At 46.3% G+C, this 18,015-nt stretch overlaps 1 protein-coding gene across 5 annotated transcripts in view; it reads right to left on the bottom strand.

Annotated features, from left to right (window-relative positions):
• The window catches only part of ASPH (aspartate beta-hydroxylase), a 456,780-nt gene that overhangs the window by 336,184 nt on the left and 102,581 nt on the right, over positions 1 to 18,015 (bottom strand). For 2 of the 5 annotated variants that reach the window (XM_033933440.1, XM_033933444.1), the window contains exon 1: positions 9,580 to 9,739. The exons of the other annotated variants lie outside the window; for them this stretch is intronic. In XM_033933440.1, the coding sequence (XP_033789331.1) occupies positions 9,580 to 9,595 (16 nt within the window). In that variant the 5' untranslated portion in view covers positions 9,596 to 9,739. Of the gene's footprint in view, positions 1 to 9,579; positions 9,740 to 18,015 lie in introns of those variants that run through there. 5 annotated transcript variants of the gene reach the window in all.

Here is an 18,015-nt window from a genome sequence, read left to right as displayed (position 1 = left end):
ATCAGAGTGATTGCTCTAACCCTGGGAATCAAATAGTCTCCTCTTACCCATGCGGAGCTGACCCAAATTTGGATTTCCAAACCTGTACTGAGAGTGGAAACATTGTGGTGACTGACCATGTCATCCAAGAAGAAATCCAAGGATAGTAAGCAGCAGGAAAGGGGTTTGGAGAAAAGTGGCCTACACGACGTGCATGGAGCCTCTGGTATGTCCGTGTCGGGAGAGAGTGCGTCAGTAGAGGAGTCAGAAAGGGGAGCCTCCCTCAGGCTTCAGCGCACAGATAACTTAGCTGCTGTTCCAAAAGCCAACCAACAATAGGCTTCAGATATTAAGAGCTAGGTGGCAGCAGTCGAGGGCAAAATCAAGGAGGCGATCAAGGAAATTAGACAAGACTTTGCTGACCTTTTGGGGCAGGCGGAGGAAACAGAGAGATGAATCAGCGATCAAGAGGAAGCAATGCAGGATTTGAACTCTGTGGTCAGTGAGGCCCAGAAAGAATAGCAAGATAGTCTATTTAGAGTAGAAGATCTAAAGAACAGATCACGGAGACATAATGTCTGTATACACAAGGGGTCCCTGGCACGGAGGAATACAGAGATGCCACCGAAGTGGTGCAAGAGATTTACAACCATATCTTTATCCCTGAAGGGGACGAGAGTCTATGACCTCTGCCTCTACTCTGAAAGTGGATTGGGTGCACAGGACTTTAGGCCTTATGAAAGGGGATATAATTGTATGTCTGCACAATTTCACTGAAAAGGAGAATCTGGTACGGAAAGCCTGAGAAGTGGGCATTATTTTGTGGAAATCTCAAAGTATAGATATTTCAGGATCTCTCCTCTATTACACTGCAGAGAAAGCAGAAATTCTGACCTGTATTGACATCTCTGAAACAGAAAAATATTAGATATTGTTGGCTGTTTCCATTTGGACTTTTAATCATGATCAATGGGACTCATAAAAGAGGACTACGGTATCTGAGGCATGGAATCTGCTGCATGAGGAGGGCTTGGTAGCTAAGGAAGACAAAATGACTGGCAAGTTTGCTGTCAACAACTGGAAAAATACCAATGGCATACAACCCTGCAAAGATCTCATAAACGGAGACCTGCCCTATCTTCATACCTCTGCCGATACCTGGTGGAGGTGCAGCAGGTCCTCTGCTGATCGCTGGTGGAGGTGCAGCGGGCAGGAGCAGGCTTTCCAAACTCCTGCCCTGCTGCTAACCCGCTGCGATATCTAATTTCTTCATCTGAGTGGCACGAGCAGCGCAATTTGGCACTGCTTCTTGGCGCCGAGCGGCTTCCTTACTGGCTCCCGCAAATTCTCACGAGACTTCATGGGAGCCAGTAAGGAAGCACCATCAAATCGTGCTGCTGCTCGTGCCACTCAGATGAAGAAATTGAATCGCACAGCCGGTTAGCAGCAGGGCAGGAGTTTGGAAAGCTTGCTCCTGCCCGTTGCACCTCCACCAGCGATCGGCAGAGGTATGATAGGGCAGGAAGGAGGAGGGAGGCAGAGTCTGGCAGTGGCCTTAAAAAATTCTGGGAGGGGGCATTGACCCAAATATAAACCGGGACCCTCATTTTTGGGCCAATTTTTTGGCCCAAAAATCCTGGTTTACATTCGAGTATATACGGTAAAGCTGTTTTTTTCATGTGGGATGCTTCAGTTAATGGATCTTTTCCTCTAATTAGCAAATGCCATTACTGCAATGGTCTCAAACTCGTGGCCCTTCAGGTACTATTTTGCAGCCTGCAGTCTGTACACGATCTCAGAAGTGCCTTCTGCTGCCAATCACTGGCACCAGCGTCAGCTGACTTCCTGCCTTCTGCCTCCGGCATCAGCTGACTTCCTGCCTTCTACCACCGATCATCGACATCAGCTGACTTCCTGCCTTCTGCCGCTGACTGACTTCCTGCCTTCTGCTGGCGATATGCTGCCAGGACTCTTCTTCTCTCCTCACCCCCGGACCAGCAGCGGCAGCTCAGTGTGATTTTAACTTAGTCACACAGCAGCTGCTAGCTTTAGTTAAGCCGTGGTTTCATCAGGCAGTTGCAGGGCCTTTGCTAGGCCGACCCACTTCGATGATGCGAGGCGGGCCTGCCGAGCAAAAGCCCCAAGGTTGCCTCATGAAACCACGGCTAAACTAATGCTAGCAGCAGCTATGTGACTAAGTTAAAAGTACACAGTCAGCTGCCGCTAGGCTACAGAAAGGAGAGGTATTGCTGGACAGGGGAAGAGGAAAGGGAAAAGGGGTATTGCTGGGCTTTGGGGTAGTAAAAGGAAGGGAGAAGGGGTATTGCTGGCAGGGGGAGCAGGAAAGGGAGAAGGGGTACTACTGGGAAGGGAGGAGGTACTGCTGGACATGGGGGAGGTAACAGGAAGGGAGAAGAGGTGCTGCTGGACAGGGGAGCAGGGAAGGGAGAAGGGGTACTGCTAGACAGAGGGCACAGGTAAGGGAGAAGGGGAACTGCTGGGCAGGGGGAGGGAAGGGCTACTGCTGGACATGGGGGGGAGGTAATAGGAAGGGAGAAGAGGTGCTGCTGGACCTGTCAGAAAGGGAGGGAAAGGAAAGGTGCTACACACTGGAGGGGAGGGTGAGATGGTGCATGGGGAAAGAGCATGTTGGGTTAGGGGGTGGGAAGAGGCAAGGACAGAGAGAGAAAGCGTGCAGGAAGCAGAAAGTGTTGGACTCATGGAGAGGGCAAGATAGATGGGGATGAGAGAAAGGAGGGAAGGAGAAATGTTACATTGTGTAGAAGGGGGAGAGGGCAGAGTGAAAAGTTGGACTAATGGAAGGAGGGAGAGAGAGATGTTGGTTTGAACGAGGGAAGGAGGACCAGAGGAGAAGCATGCAGGAAGAAGAGAGAGAAAAATGTTGGACTGGTGGAAAGGAGGGAGAATGTTGGACTGGGAGGGGGGGACCAGAAAGGAGGAAGGGAGATGGACTGCAGAGGGACAGAAAGGAGGAAGGGAAAGAAAAATGTTACACTGGAGGGGGGGGGGGGAAGGAGAGAGATGTCAGACCATGGAAATATAGAGGGAAGGTAAGATATGGAAAAGTAGATATTGAGAAGAAAGCAGAAAAATGGAAAAAATTGAATGTTAAGTTAATGCCAAAGATGGATGCAAGGTAGAAAGTGAAGACAGAGAGAAAAACAGTCAATGGACAAGAAGGCCCTGAAAACATAGTTAAAAGCACAGAAAAATAAAGTCACCAGACAACAAAGGTAGGGAAAATGATTTTTTTTTCCAATATACTGTGTTTCCCCGAAAATAAGACAGTGTCATATTAATTTAGGCCCATGAAAGGCATTAAGTCTTATTTTCAGGGTATGTACATGATCATCTCTCCCTTCCTCTACTTCACCCCAATTCTTCCTCTTTCCTTTCTCTGCCCCACATGAGCAGCATCTTTCCTCCCCTCCCTTCCATCTCTCGTGCAGCAAGACCCTTGCCCAGCTTCTATCCTACCATCCTTCCCATCCCTCGTGCAGCAGGACCCTTGCCCAGCTTCTATCCTACCGTCCCTCGTGCAGCAGGATTCTTGCCTAGCTTCCCTTCCCTCCCTCCCATCCCTTGTGTAGCAGAACCCTTGAGCAAGCACCGCCCCCCCCCTCCTCAGCACCCACCGCATCCCCATCCTTCCCACTCTCCCATCGGAAACCCGCCGCAAGCCTTACTTACCTCCATAACCAGCGTCAGGCCAGTAGCACGCTTAACAGGCTGCTTCGGCCTTGTCCGCTCGTGAATTCAGTCTGCCGCATTACTGATGATGTCATCAGTAAAACGGAAGACTGAATTCATGAGCGGACAAGGCCGAAGCAGCCTGTTTAACGTGCTGCCGGCCCGACACTGCTTAGGGAGTTAAGTAAGGCTCGCAGCGGTGTTCCGATGGGAGGGAGGGAAGGAAGGATGGGATTCAGCTGCGCGAAGGGTGCTCGGGGGGCAGGGACGGTGCTTGCTCAAAGGTTCTGCTGCACAAGGGATGTGAGGGAGGGAGGGAAGGGAAGGGAAACTGCCGGCGAATCCCGGGACTAGGGCTTATTTTAGGGGTAGGGGTTATATTAAGACCTACCCTGAAAATCCTGCTAGGGCTTATTTTGGGGGTTGGTCTTATTTTCGGGGAAACACGGTAGTGATTGAAATGTGTCAGTTTTGAGAAAGGAAAGATGTTAGACTTTAACTGTGAGGGCTGCAGAAAAAAATAGGGTACTTGGAGGGCCGCAGAAAAAATAGTTAATGTCTTATTAAAGAAATGACAGTTTTGTATGAGGAAAGATTTATAAACTATAAAGAGTTTTACCTCATGCAAAATTGTCATTTCTTTAATGACATTAACTATTTTTTCTGCAGCCCTCAAAGTACCTACAATTCCAAAATGTGGCCCTGCAAAGGGGTATGAGTTTGAGAACACTGCATTACTGTTTGCCCAGAAAAATTGAAGGTCTTGCCCTGTTTATGTGGTGGCTTATTAAATGTATTTTAAGCTTAATAAAGCAAAAATAAAAACCCAGAGAGCTATTTAGCAGATTGCATTAAGTATGTCCAAACTGTGCCTAAGTTCCATCCATAGAACTCAGATCTATTTGAAGCCCAAAAGTAGACCTGGTTTTCATTCACCTACAATATAGACATCATATGGACGCCTAGGTCGCTCAGTGTTATGTAAATGAATCCCAAATTGAGTCACTGCCCAAACTACACCCATTCCACACCCACGCCTATTGAGTTAGGCGCGAGTTTTAAACATTAAATTATGGCTGCATCTATAAAGTGACCTCTACATCTTTTGGGCGCCTAAGTACCAATTATTGCTTGGTAAGACTCTTAATTGGCTCATTAACCACTTAGATTGGGCGCCTAAAGCATGCCTAACTTTAGGCATGACTTAGGTGCCAAAATGTCACTTATAAAATCACCTCCTGCATACAAGATTTTGCAGTGACAGCAGGCATGTACTGCACTGCAATCCAGTTCTAGCCAGGTTCAGAGGTGTGTTTGGGTAGAGCAGAGTTACAATTTCCCACCTACATGTGTACTTCAGTTGCACACATTTATACCTGCTCCAAACATTTGCGATTCCATTCTAACCACAATTTTGGGTGCTTCTGTGGTCAATTTTATTAAAACATACAGATGCCTATTTGGTCTTCCAACTTAGATGACCCCTTATATATTTTGCATGCAACACTTGAAGAGGAATTTTATACTACTTGGATTTCAGCAAAGTTTTAAATACCATCTTCAGATTAAGACCCATAAATAAACTAAGCAGTCTGAGGGTAGGTCTAAAGGTGGTAGACTAGATTAGCTATAGAGAGTGGCAATAAATAGAATTCAGTGAAGCAGGAAGACGGGGGGCTGTGACAATCTATTTCAAGGTATGATGGCTGTTCTAGCGAAACACTGATCAACGTCGGTGCTTTATGATTCCCCGACATAAAATAAGTATCTCCTGTTCCTTTAATGCCATATTTCAGTTGCATTTCTTGCACTGCACAAGGCTAAAACATATATTCCATTACTGTACGAAAGGTTTTTTTTATGCCAATGACATTCTTTTGACCCTGATTGTACACTACTCAATCACTGGAGGGGAGTGGCGTGGCTCTGAGGCTTTTTCCTCCTCATCTTATGTGGACTATACAAGCCATGCAATTGTTAGAATGATCTACTCACTTAACAGTTGAAGATATTCTCTATTTAGACACTCCTTATGTGAGATTTAAGGAGTGATACACCGTTTCACATTTATTGCTCTGTAGCAGTGTTTTTTGTTTTGATAAATTGAATTCAGCCAGAGGAAAGATGGATGATTAGTGGAATGTCTTAGGGATCTGTTCTTGGGCCACTTAGGTTCAGTAACTTATGAGAAATATTACAGAAGGATTAGAAAGGGAAAAAGTCATTTCAGTATCACAGTGGATAATCAGGAAAGGGATTGGGACTGGGATTGGTATACCACCTTGTTATAGTTTTATAACCACACTCAAAGTGGTTTACATATAAGAACATAAGAATTGCCATACTGAAACAGACTGAAGGTCCATCAAGCCCAGTATCTTGTTTCCAACCCAGAGTACCTAGTTAGATCCTAAGTAGTAAAACAGAATTAATGCTACTTATCCTAGGAATAAGCAGTAGATTTCCCTAAGCCATCGAAATAATGTCCTTCTTTTTTAGGAAATTAGCCAAACCTTTTTTAAATCCCACTAAGCTAACCGATTTCAACATAGTTTCCAGCAACGAATTCCAGAGTTTAATAAAGAAGTGGACAAAATGAGAAGTGATATAAGAAAGCTTGAGTGGTCACGTACTTGGCAGATCTGACAATGCAAAACGCTGCAGAATCATGTTACCGGTGGTATAGAAATCCCAAAAGCAGAATAGAGGGATGAGATACCAGAAGACAGACCTTAGGGAATGGGGAGGCAGCCATAGTCTGAGGAATGCAAAGACACACAAGAAGCTCCATAACCAGCAAAAAAAAAAAAAAGAAGAGGTAATAATGCCTCTGTACGTGTCATTTGTGAAAGTTCACCTAAAACACCATGTACAATTCTGCAGATATAGACAAGCTGGATAAAAGGATCTTTATCTTCTCTTTATCTTCTTAGCCTCTGTTTCCACATACGGATGAGAAAGAACACCAAGTTTTACTGAAATCAAATCCACCAAACCTAATTCTGTACAGTATTTGCTGAGTCAGGTGACTATAATATATACTGCAATACTGAATATGTTGCCACTGGCTCCTAGTCTGTGCACAAAAGGCAGTGAACCCCTATATTTGCCATAACAGACCATGTTAAAACGCAAAAACTGCTTTGCAATGCAAGCCAGATGAGAACTGGTAGAATCTAACCTCTACAAAGTTATATCAACAAAAAAAATGCAAGAATGCCACTTCCCTCCAGAGATTTGTATATTTTGCAGAAGCCAATTCTGTCTGGATATATTAAGAAAGAACATTGAGGGGGGTTACCTGTGTGAGGTGCAGCGTTTTCGGAGGTGTTTCTGGGCCCTGGACGACAGCAGCACTTTGATTTCATCTTGAGTGGCTGACTTCGGGTCCCGAATCTCGGCGGGCACCCGCGGAGACAACAGCCCTGACGTCAGCCGGGTCCTGCACGAGCAAGTGAAAAGGACGCCGCTACTGCCTGCCTGTGGGGGTTACCTGTGTGAGGTGCAGCGTTTTCGGAGGTGTTTCTGGGCCCTGGACGACAGCAGCACTTTGATTTCATCTTGAGTGGCTGACTTCGGGTCCCGAATCTCGGCGGGCACCCGCGGAGACAACAGCCCTGACGTCAGCCGGGTCCTGCACGAGCAAGTGAAAAGGACGCCGCTACTGCCTGCCTGTGGGGGTTACCTGTGTGAGGTGCAGCGTTTTCGGAGGTGTTTCTGGGCCCTGGACGACAGCAGCACTTTGATTTCATCTTGAGTGGCTGACTTCGGGTCCCGAATCTCGGCGGGCACCCGCGGAGACAACAGCCCTGACGTCAGCCGGGTCCTGCACGAGCAAGTGAAAAGGACGCCGCTACTGCCTGCCTGTGGGGGTTACCTGTGTGAGGTGCAGCGTTTTCGGAGGTGTTTCTGGGCCCTGGACGACAGCAGCACTTTGATTTCATCTTGAGTGGCTGACTTCGGGTCCCGAATCTCGGCGGGCACCCGCGGAGACAACAGCCCTGACGTCAGCCGGGTCCTGCACGAGCAAGTGAAAAGGACGCCGCTACTGCCTGCCTGTGGGGGTTACCTGTGTGAGGTGCAGCGTTTTCGGAGGTGTTTCTGGGCCCTGGACGACAGCAGCACTTTGATTTCATCTTGAGTGGCTGACTTCGGGTCCCGAATCTCGGCGGGCACCCGCGGAGACAACAGCCCTGACGTCAGCCGGGTCCTGCACGAGCAAGTGAAAAGGACGCCGCTACTGCGGCGCGGCCGCTACTGCGGCGCGGCTGCAGGGCGCGGCCGCAGGGCGTGGCCAAAGGGGCGTGCCCTAAGGGGCACGTTCTGCCCCTTGGGAGCCCCTTTGGAGACACTGGGAGACATTGGACAAAGGATTGCTGGAGCTGTATGCTAGTAAGTCAGTAAGTTGAATAAATTAAGCAAATGGGGAAAAGGAAAGCTAAACCCAAAGTATCGACTCCAGTAATAGTTGGCCCTATAGATAGACATTTTATGTCTTCCGATGTCAGAGGTGGTAATCAGGATGCTGCATCTTTGTCAGGGGCATCGCTCAGCCCTCTGGAAAGAACTCCCCCTCCTCTACCAAAAACAACTGTGGGTTTGGATTCCCAAAGAGGTTCCAATTCTCAAACTGTGGTTCCTATGGAGCAGGAGGCATCTTCTTCATTATTTTATGAGGAAATGCCTAAAGCTATCTCTTTTCAAAGAGAGGCTTTTGCTCCATTAGAAACCCGGAATGAGCCACAGGAAATTTCCCTCAAAGATTTATGGTCAATTAATGTTAGAGTAGAAGAGTTGTTAACATCAGTGGTAACACAAAATGTTAATTTTTCAAAAGAAGTAGTTACTAAATTAGAAAATATTGATTCAAATTTGAAAATTCTTGAGAAACGTTCTATGATTATGGAATCGCAAGTATCAACACTACAAACTTTGTCATCTTCTGTCCTTAAAGATTCACATATTTCATATACAAAGTTTGAAAAAATGGAGAATTTACTTAGGGCAAGGAATCTAAGATTTGTCAATTTTCCAAAAACTCATTTATTGACTTCAGAGATTTTGATTCGTAAGTATTTTAAAGAAATTTTGGGATTGGCAGATCCAGATTCCTTGCCAATAACAAATATGTATTATATTCCACAGAGAAAGAAAGTTTCGGCAGAAATGGGATTAGATCAGTTGGAACAGATAGAATTTGACTTGACAGGTTTTTTGGAAGATTCACAAGATGTAATCCAAACTAGGTCTACGTTATTAATAACTTGTGCTAGGGAATTAGATAAATCTTTAATTATGAAGGCTTATTTTCAAAATAAGCAAGCAAAGTTTTGTGGATATAATGTGTTAATATTTCCGGATGTAGCCCAGGCTACACAACTTAGAAGAAAGTCATTTTTGAATTTAAAATCAAGATTGTTGGCCTTGGGAGCTACGTTTTACTTAAAGTTTCCATGTAAATGTTTAGTGAAATTTAAGGAGAATGATTACATATTTTGGGATTCTATACAATTAGAGCAGTTTCTAAAACTTCATGAAACACAAGTAATTGCCACTTGATTTAACTGGAATATGAGTTCAGTAGAATAATGCACTGTTTAAATTGATCTTAGTTTTAAGATCTTGATTATATTTTTGTTTATAGTTGAAGTTAAGATCAGGATAATCCCCCGTAATGAGGACTTGAGGACAAATGAAAGTAATGTAAGATTAATTCTTTAATTTCTGAAAATTGTGATATTATGTTCCTTGTATTATTATTTGTACAAATGATAATGTTTAAAATCAAATAAATAAAAAAAAAAAAAAAAAAAAAAAGAAAGAACATTGAGACTGCCAAGACAGTTTTATACAGGTTTTTAAAACTTTGAAAATAACATATTACAGTACCTGGATCTTCAGTCATGATTTGGACAGCCTTTACCCATGAATGTACATTGAAGTCTTTTATCTCCCAGATTGATTTGTCAGGAAGAAAAAACCTGTTTGCTCTCGACCTTCTTGCCTTGCTGCAGTAGCAAAAGAGCTTTGTAAAGCTAGCTCAGCTAAGACAGCGAAACTAGACCTGCCTGCTAACTTTGCTCAGCAGTTATTTTTAGAGGGTCCACTTCTTGAGCCAAACAATTTCAAACACTGATATGGAAATCCAAAGCTTATCCTGAGCCCACTGCAAGAAACACGCTGGGAGGTTTGCCACTGCCATATGGTTTGCTCTCTAACCAGAGGCAAAATTCGATGAAAGGAATGAAACACACAAACAATAAGGTTACGTGTAAAAAGCCAACCTGGATGTAATTGTTTTGCTCCCTTGTGAAGGCCTTTGGGTGAAAGCTTCAAACAAGCACCATATTACTTGCACGCAGTCAGATTAAAAATATTTTGAAGTGCTATTAGGTATACAATTAGGTTTCTCTGTACCAAAAATGATTGATATTTGACCGGTTTTGTACAAGTTATGCTGCCCATAGCAGGGGTCTGGGTTTTAGTTCACAGTGTAGAATTTCAGTGCAATCCAGTATTTTCATTTATATTATAGTAGAGAAAACAAAGACCCTGTCCCCCCCTCCCCAAACCAGCACCCCTTTCACCTGTGCCTCCCCCAGCCATACTTCTGACTCTCTCCCTATTATTCACATTGTCCCAATTTAGCAGTACCTGAGCGATGCCGATACCTGAGGCAACCTGCTGCTGGCTCGGCAGGCTTCCCTCTACCATAGTTTCACCTGAAGAAAGAAGTGACATCATCAAGGCTGGGAATGTGGTAGAGGGAAGTCTGCAAAGTCCACTCAGGCTCTTGAAGATGTCATCGGCAACAATTTGCGATTCTGTCCCAAAGAGAGAGTAATTCTGTGCAGAACACAGGTATTTCTGCATACCTGGAGAATTCTGCACAATTTCTGTATTGCACAGAATTCCACTAGGAATCATATATCCAATCTACCCATGCGAATTGCTTCTAAAATGGCCTTCCTATTATTTTGATCCCCTGAAAAAGGCACAGGATGTTGAAATAAGGCCATGTTGACACCTAAGATTTATCTTCGAACCAAGTATCTTCTTTGATTTAACTCATATCTGCATCTTACTGTTGTATCTTTGCAAAAGAAACTATGCTTAATTCATAACACAGCTGCAAAACTGATATTTGGTAGACAAAATTTGATCATGCTACGCCTCTGTTGATGACGCTTCATTGGCTTCCTGTGGCAGCTCAAGCTGAGTTCAAAATCTGCTGCTTGGCATATACGGTAAATCTTTATTTGGCCAGATTCCCGAGGGTCTTGCTCCCTGGGTTTTAATACAGTGGTGCCTCGCATAACGGACGCCTCGCACAGCGAACGCTGCGCACAACAAACTTCAGGTCTTGCTTCCCACAACGAACTTCGTTTCACACAACGAAGTCGCCCGAGCTGCATCCTTCCGCGCAGGCACTGCGCTTAACTGCCCTCTCTCCGCCTGGCTCCCTGTGCAGTGGCGGACCGTCGGCTCGCAGGGGCCCGGCGCCTACTGCTGATGCGTTGGGGGGGGGGCGGAGCTACTCTCGCCGCTTCCCCGATGCTAGAAAAAAAAACAACATTGTTGTACAGAAACCAACTGACCTTATTAAATTGACTTTTCTTTCATGCATCTGGCAATTTGTTAAGCTTTGCTCTTGCGTTCTTTTGTATCCGATGCATGCTTACACTTCTGCATTAAAGCTGCCCTGTACTTGAGATACTATATGGTTACAAGGGAGTCAAGTCTGTCTCTCTGTTTTGGGCTCCAGGAGCCAAGTCTGTCTCTCTGTTTTGGGCTCCAGGAGCCAAACAGCAGCTAAACATGATGTTTTCTCAAACATACACTGGGGTGTCAGGGTAGCCTTTGAGATGCTACACAAAAGAAATGCAAAGGAATGACTGTTTTTTTTCCAATGGGAGACAATAGAAAGGGCAGCAAGTCAGTGCACCAAATGTAAATTAAAGGATGTAAATGAACAGTTAAGTCCCAGTTTTTGCCGCTGAGACTCTGCCCTCTCTCACTGTAAAATTAGACTCTACTTAGTCTGTCTTTAAATTTAAAAAATGTGTGTTGTTTTAAAAAACAATTATGTTTTTAGATGTATCTAAATAAGCATAATAACAAAATATTTATCTTTTTTTATGTCATCTTAGCATATTTTATGCTGCAGAACGAATTATTTTTTTTAACATGTATTGTTATGGGAAAACGCGTTTCACATAACGAACTTTTCGCATAATAAACTTGCTCCTGGAACGAATTAAGTTCGTTGTGTGAGGCATCACTGTACTAGGATTTTCTTTTACCAGCAGGAACTCTGTCCAACTGCTTTTGGTTTTTTTCTGCTACTAAAGGTCTAAGATACAGGTTTATTTTTGAGAAATCTTTTCCTTTTTATGTAGTGAAAAGTGATTTTCAGCCATCATAATTTGTTTTGAGTATGGCTGTTCTTTATCGACAGACAAAAAAATAAAAATAAAAATCTTAGCAAGGGCAACCTCATCATGCTGAAAAAAAATACACCAAGGGCTCCTTTTACTAAGCTGCGCTAGCGGTTTTAGCACGCAGCATTAAGCTGGCGTTAGGTCTTGACGCGTAGTGCGCGCTAAAAACGCTAGCGCACCCTAATAAAAGGAGCCCCAAGTGTATCCTCAACAAACAGGTCAACCACTCAGAGTCCATGAGTATTAAGAAAATGGGTTTAACTACTTTGCTTCCTGTGCTGTTTTTCCCTTTTTCATTTTCTTTTCAGAGTGCATGAAAAGCAATGTTACTTACCATAACAGTTGTTATCCAGGGACAGCAGGCAGCTATTCTCACTAGTGGGTGATGTCATCCGACAGAGCCCCGATACGGACGTCTCGCAAGCATGTCTTGCTTGAAGAAACTCAGAAGTTTCGAGATGCCCGCACCGCGCATGCGCCAGTGCCTTCCCGCCCGATGGTCCGGGCGTGTCTCCTCAGTTCAGGTAGCTAGCAGATAAGCCAACCCAGGGGAGGTGGGTGGGACGTGAGAATAGCTGCCTGCTGTCCCTGGATAACAACTGTTACGGTAAGTAACATTGCTTTATCCCAGGACAAGCAGGCAGGTATTCTCACTAGTGGGTGACCTCCAAGCTAACCTCAATGGGATGGTGGGAGAGTTGGCAACTTAGGAGAATAAATTTTGTAACACTGTTTGGACAAACTGTCCATCCCTTCTGGAGAAAGTATCCAGACAATAATGAGAGGTGAATGTATGAACCGAGGACCAAGTGGCAGCCTTACAAATCTCCTCAATCGGTGTCAATCTGAGGAAGGCTACAGAGGCTGCCATTGCTCTGACCTTATGCAAAGAGGATTGGAATGGAGAGTCCATTTGTGAGGCTGTAGGAGACGACTCAAGTTGTCTGCCAAAACATTGTCCTTCCCCTGAATGTAGACAGCTTTGAAGAAGGCGTTGTGGCGGACCGCCCAATCCCAGACTCTGAGAGCTTCCTGGCAGAGGGGGGCCGACCCCGTGCCTCCCTGCTTGTTGACATAATACATGGCGACCTGGTTGTCTGTTCGAATGAGGACCACCATGTCGTGAAGCAGATGTTGAAAAGCTTGAAGAGCATTGAAGATGGCTCTGAGCTCCAGATGATTGATTTGATGGAGTCGGTCCGCACTGGTCCAGAATCCCTGAGTGCGAAGACCATCCAGATGTGCTCCCCAGGCATAGGTCGCTCGAAGCCCTTATGATGCACCGTGCGGTACCGAGCATCCAATTTCCCAGGGACCGCAGGGATAGAGTAAGGAGACTCAAAGCACCTCATGAAGGTCTGGTCGAGGAGCTTGTGCAGAGGTAGGCGCAAGGACTCGGCTGGAGGACGAGGCAAGTGCATGGTGTCGAGGTACTCCTTAGAGTATCGAGTCCCAGCATCGAGAGTAATGTCCATGTCATCCGCCATTTGCCTGAGAAATGAGGAAAAGGACAGTTGGTCAGCCGTCGCCGGTTTACGAGACGGGCTAGAAGAAGACGAGGCTTCGGGCTCCATAGAGGCCTGAGAACAACAGGGAGAGTAGAAAACCTCGGGATCCTCGAACTCCGGGCCCGGAGGAGGAGACCCAGCCGAAGCAGCATACCCCATCCGAGGCAATTTCTTCTGAGGCGAGACAGTCGAGTGTCGAGAGGAATGCCTCGAGGAGTGTCTGGATCGATGCTCCTCACGATGCCTGGAAGGGGATCGAGCCCGTCTGTGAGAAACCTGATCAGAAGCCTCCAAGGAGCAGATTGGGCTCGAGGCCGTCGAACGAAGAGGCGGAAGAGCTGGTGCCTCCCCCGACGACGCCCATGCTTGATAGGGGGTTCGGAAGAACTCGTCCTGCTTTCTGCTATGCCCCGGACTGGGAGGCCTCGAAGGTGGATGCCACACAGTGTCATGGGGTGGGGTCACAGGTTCCAATGGAGGCAAATCACTAAACGAAGCTTTCCTCGAGGGGATAGGCTCCAAGGGAGGCATATCACTAAGGGAGGCCTTCCTCGAGGGAATCGGTTCCAAAGGAGGCATAGCACTAACTGAGGACCGCCTCGAGGACCCGGCTACCGCTTGCCACTCCTCCTCGCCGAGCAACGAGGTCATGCGGCGCGGCGGAGGAGGAGGGGGCGGTCTGCCCCTCGGGACCGGAACGGGGAGGTCACCCTGGATTGAGGCAATCAGCCGGGGTCCCATGGTGGTCATGAGTTCCACAAACTGAGCCTCCAGTATGGACCGCAACGAAGCCGATATGGAGGGATCCGCACCAAAAGGGGGCCCTTCCGCACGGTCTCCGCGCTCTTTCGGTGCCACGTGCTTCTGCTTGCCAGCCTTCGGCACCTTAAGCACCACCGGTGGAACTGCAGAGGTCGATACCTGCTCCGAGGAGACGAAGGAAGGCACCGGCGCCGAAGTCGAGGCCGAAACCGGCGTGAACGATGCCGGCTTCAGAAGGCCCGAAGCAGCCGGGGAGGCAGAGGGCTTCACCGATGAAGTCAAAGCACCAGTCGATGTCGATGCCGAAGCGGACGGATCCAACGAAGCTTCCATCTTGAACATGGACTCCCACAGCAGACAGCGGCGCTTAAACGCTCTCGCTGTTAACATGGAGCAAGGCCGGCACGATTTCGGCAAGTGATCCGGTCCCAGACACTGTAAGCAGCGTCGATGAGGGTCCGTAAGCGAAATCACGTGCTGGCACTTGCTACACTTCTTAAAACCGGTGATCGGCCGGGACATAGGCCGGAAAAGCTCCGCCGCAAGGTCAAAGGCGCGGGGCCTCAGCCACGCGGCCGACCCAGTGTCGGAAGCGAAAATTTTTTATTTTTTTTTTTAAAAAGAAATCAAAGAAAGAAACAAAGCACAGGAGAGCCAAAAGAACTCAACCCGCGGCAAAAACAGAAGGCAAAAAGAGATTCAATGGGCGCAAAATTGAAGATAGACTTCTCAGCTCCGCGGAAGAAAAAGAACTGAGGAGACACACCCGGACCATCGGGCAGGAAGGCACTGGCGCATGCACGGTGCGGGCATCTCGAAACTTCTGAGTTTCTTCAAGCAAGACATGCTTGCGAGACGTCCGTATCGGGGCTCTGTCGGATGACATCACCCACTAGTGAGAATACCTGCCTGCTTGTCCTGGGATAATAAAAGCAATCCAAGGTGTATAAACAGGAAGGGAGAAAACACATGAATGTAGTATAAATGTGTCCTAGTCTTCACCAGCAGAGGGCACCTACTTCTTTTGTAACAATCAACTAGATTCATGCAATTCCTGTTATTCAGGCAAAATTTTAATGGTTACAGCCATCATGTGGCCTAAAAGCAGCCACCCCTGAATAAGACAGATTGTTTACTAACTAATCTTAATTTTTAGGCTAAGAAATAGCTTTTGAACTAGGAGGGAATAAAATAATCATCCAAGTGAAGTATAATTACAAGGGAGATGTGATCTAATAGCTAAAATATTGAACTGTTAATTTAAAGACATAGGCCAGGATTCACTAACCAATTCAGAAAACAAAAATATGCAGATGGGGGTGATCGGAGGAATGCGCATGCGCAGACCATAGGAGCAGCGATCTTTTTTATTTATTTTTTTTAAACTTTTTTGTACTTTGGGCAGCAGGACTTCAGGGAGACTGAACCAAACGCCCCCACTTCTACTGACCCCAACCCGTGTGGCTCCCAGAAAGCTGGTCCCGCTCTTGTCAGCTGCCACCCTCATTAATAATAAAAAGATAAATGGAGCCCATGGTTTTAACCGCTTAGAGCCCGTGGGTTAAAACCATGGGCTTGCACTGCGGGGAAGGGTGGGAGAGTCCAGGCAGGCAGGAAATCATGGCAGTTTGGGGCAGGCAGGAGAAGAGCATCAGAAAGACGAGCAGCGGGAGATAAGAAGCAGGGATGAGCAGGGCAGCATTCAGGGCAAGCAGGCAGGAGGGATTGCAGGGCAGGGAGCAGGAAAGACGTTTTTGACTGGTCCCCAGCAGTCGCTTCTTCAGGTGATCAGACAGCCCAATCAGATCAGAAATTTGGTGTAGTGAATCGGGTCACTGTCCAATTTGCATGTGTTTCACCTCATTTGCATGAACAGATTCGAAGCGGATCACAGGAGAGGTAAGTGAATCAGGCTGGATGGAAATTTGATAATAAAGAGGTCGCAAACACGATCGGTTTGCTTTGTGAATCTAGCCCTTAGTAAGGATTTAAACATATCACTGCTTCCTGACACGATTCGAGGGATCATAATGTGCAAACTTCAATCTATTTGATGATAATTAGATAAATGGGTGCTTATGTGGAAATCAGGTAATAAAAATTCCTTCTCTATGATTTTGTGCAGACCAAGAACCAGAAGCATTCTGCTTAAACATCAGAGGTGGTTGTTAATCTGGACTTGTAAAGCACTTATCCTAAGTTATTATGGCATCACACAATATCCTTGCCCTGCTACGGTACAACCTCATAATAGGCAAAAAGCTTTATTTTATTTTTGTACATATATCAGCTAATATTCTTCACAATTTATTTATTTTTCTTATATACCACCTGTAAACCCCAAACCTATCAAGTCAATGTACATCGGGTACAATATTTTTGTGTCATCAAAGAGTTTACAGTCTGTTTGTACTTGAGACAATGGAAGGTTAAGTGACTTCCCAAGATCATAAGAAGCCACCATGGGATCTGAATCTGGGTCTTGTGGTTCCCAGCCTACTGCATCTAACCATTAAACTACTACTCCACTCCTATTCCCAAGAGGAGGGATGCAAATCAGCTCTAAAGGACTGTTGCCCATTGCATAACCCAGACTTATCTGTGCTCCTCCAGCAATCTGGACTCAAAGCCTTCCCAAGAGTAGGGCTACCATATGGCTCCAGAAAAAGGAGGACGGAGTGAAACATCAGCGTTTTACTTCTATTGAAAATAAGACAGTGTCTTCTATTAATTTTAGGCCCAAAAAATGCAATAGGTTTTATTTTTGGAGTATGTACATGATCATCTCTCCCTTCCTCTCCTTTACCCCAATTCTTCCTCTTTCCTTTTTCTCCCCCACATGTGCAGCATCTTTCCTTCCCTCCCTCCCCAACCCTCGTGCAGCAGGACCCTTGCCCAGCTTCCCTTCCCTCCCTCCCATCCATTGTGCAGCAGAACCCATGAGCGAGCACACACACACAGCCCTGAAGCCGAACCCCTATCCTTTCCTCCCTCACATCCAAACCCCGCCGACTGTGAGCATCGGGCCGGCAACATTCTAAACAGGCTGCTTCGGCCTTGTCCGTCCGTGAATTCACTCTGCCACATTACTGATGATGTCATCAGTAATGCAGCAGAGTAAATTTACGGGCAGACAAGGCCGAAGCAGCCTGTTTAGAGTGCTGCCAGCCCGACACTGCTTAGGAAGCTATGTACCAGGGCTCGCTCACGGTCGGCGGGGTTCGGATGGGAGGGAGGGAAGGAAGGTGGATCGGCTGTGCAGCGTGTGCTCAGGGGTGCTCGCTCAAGGGTTCTACTTCACAAGGGATGGGAGGGAGGGAAGGGGAACTGCCGTCAAATCCCAGGACTAGGGCTAATTTTTGGGGTAGGGCTTATATTAAGACCTACCCCAAAAATCCTGTTAGGGCTTATTTTTGGGGTAGGTCTTATTTTGGGGGACACACGGTACATGTTGCTTCCACTGAAAGTGATAGAAGTCAAACCTGGATGTCTCAAACTGTCCTCCTTTTTCTGAAGCCATATGGTAACCCTACCCAGGAACAGCTACTTGGCATACTCATAGTTTATTTAAAAATTTGCTATACTGCCATAACTGGCAGATCTAGGTGGTTTAA

The sequence above is a fragment of the Geotrypetes seraphini genome, chromosome 2 (genome assembly GCF_902459505.1).
Source record: "Geotrypetes seraphini chromosome 2, aGeoSer1.1, whole genome shotgun sequence".
Classification (NCBI taxonomy): Eukaryota; Metazoa; Chordata; class Amphibia; order Gymnophiona; family Dermophiidae; genus Geotrypetes; species Geotrypetes seraphini.
The sequence above is the reverse complement of the archived record's forward strand: the minus strand, read 5'-3'. Positions and strand labels throughout refer to the sequence as shown.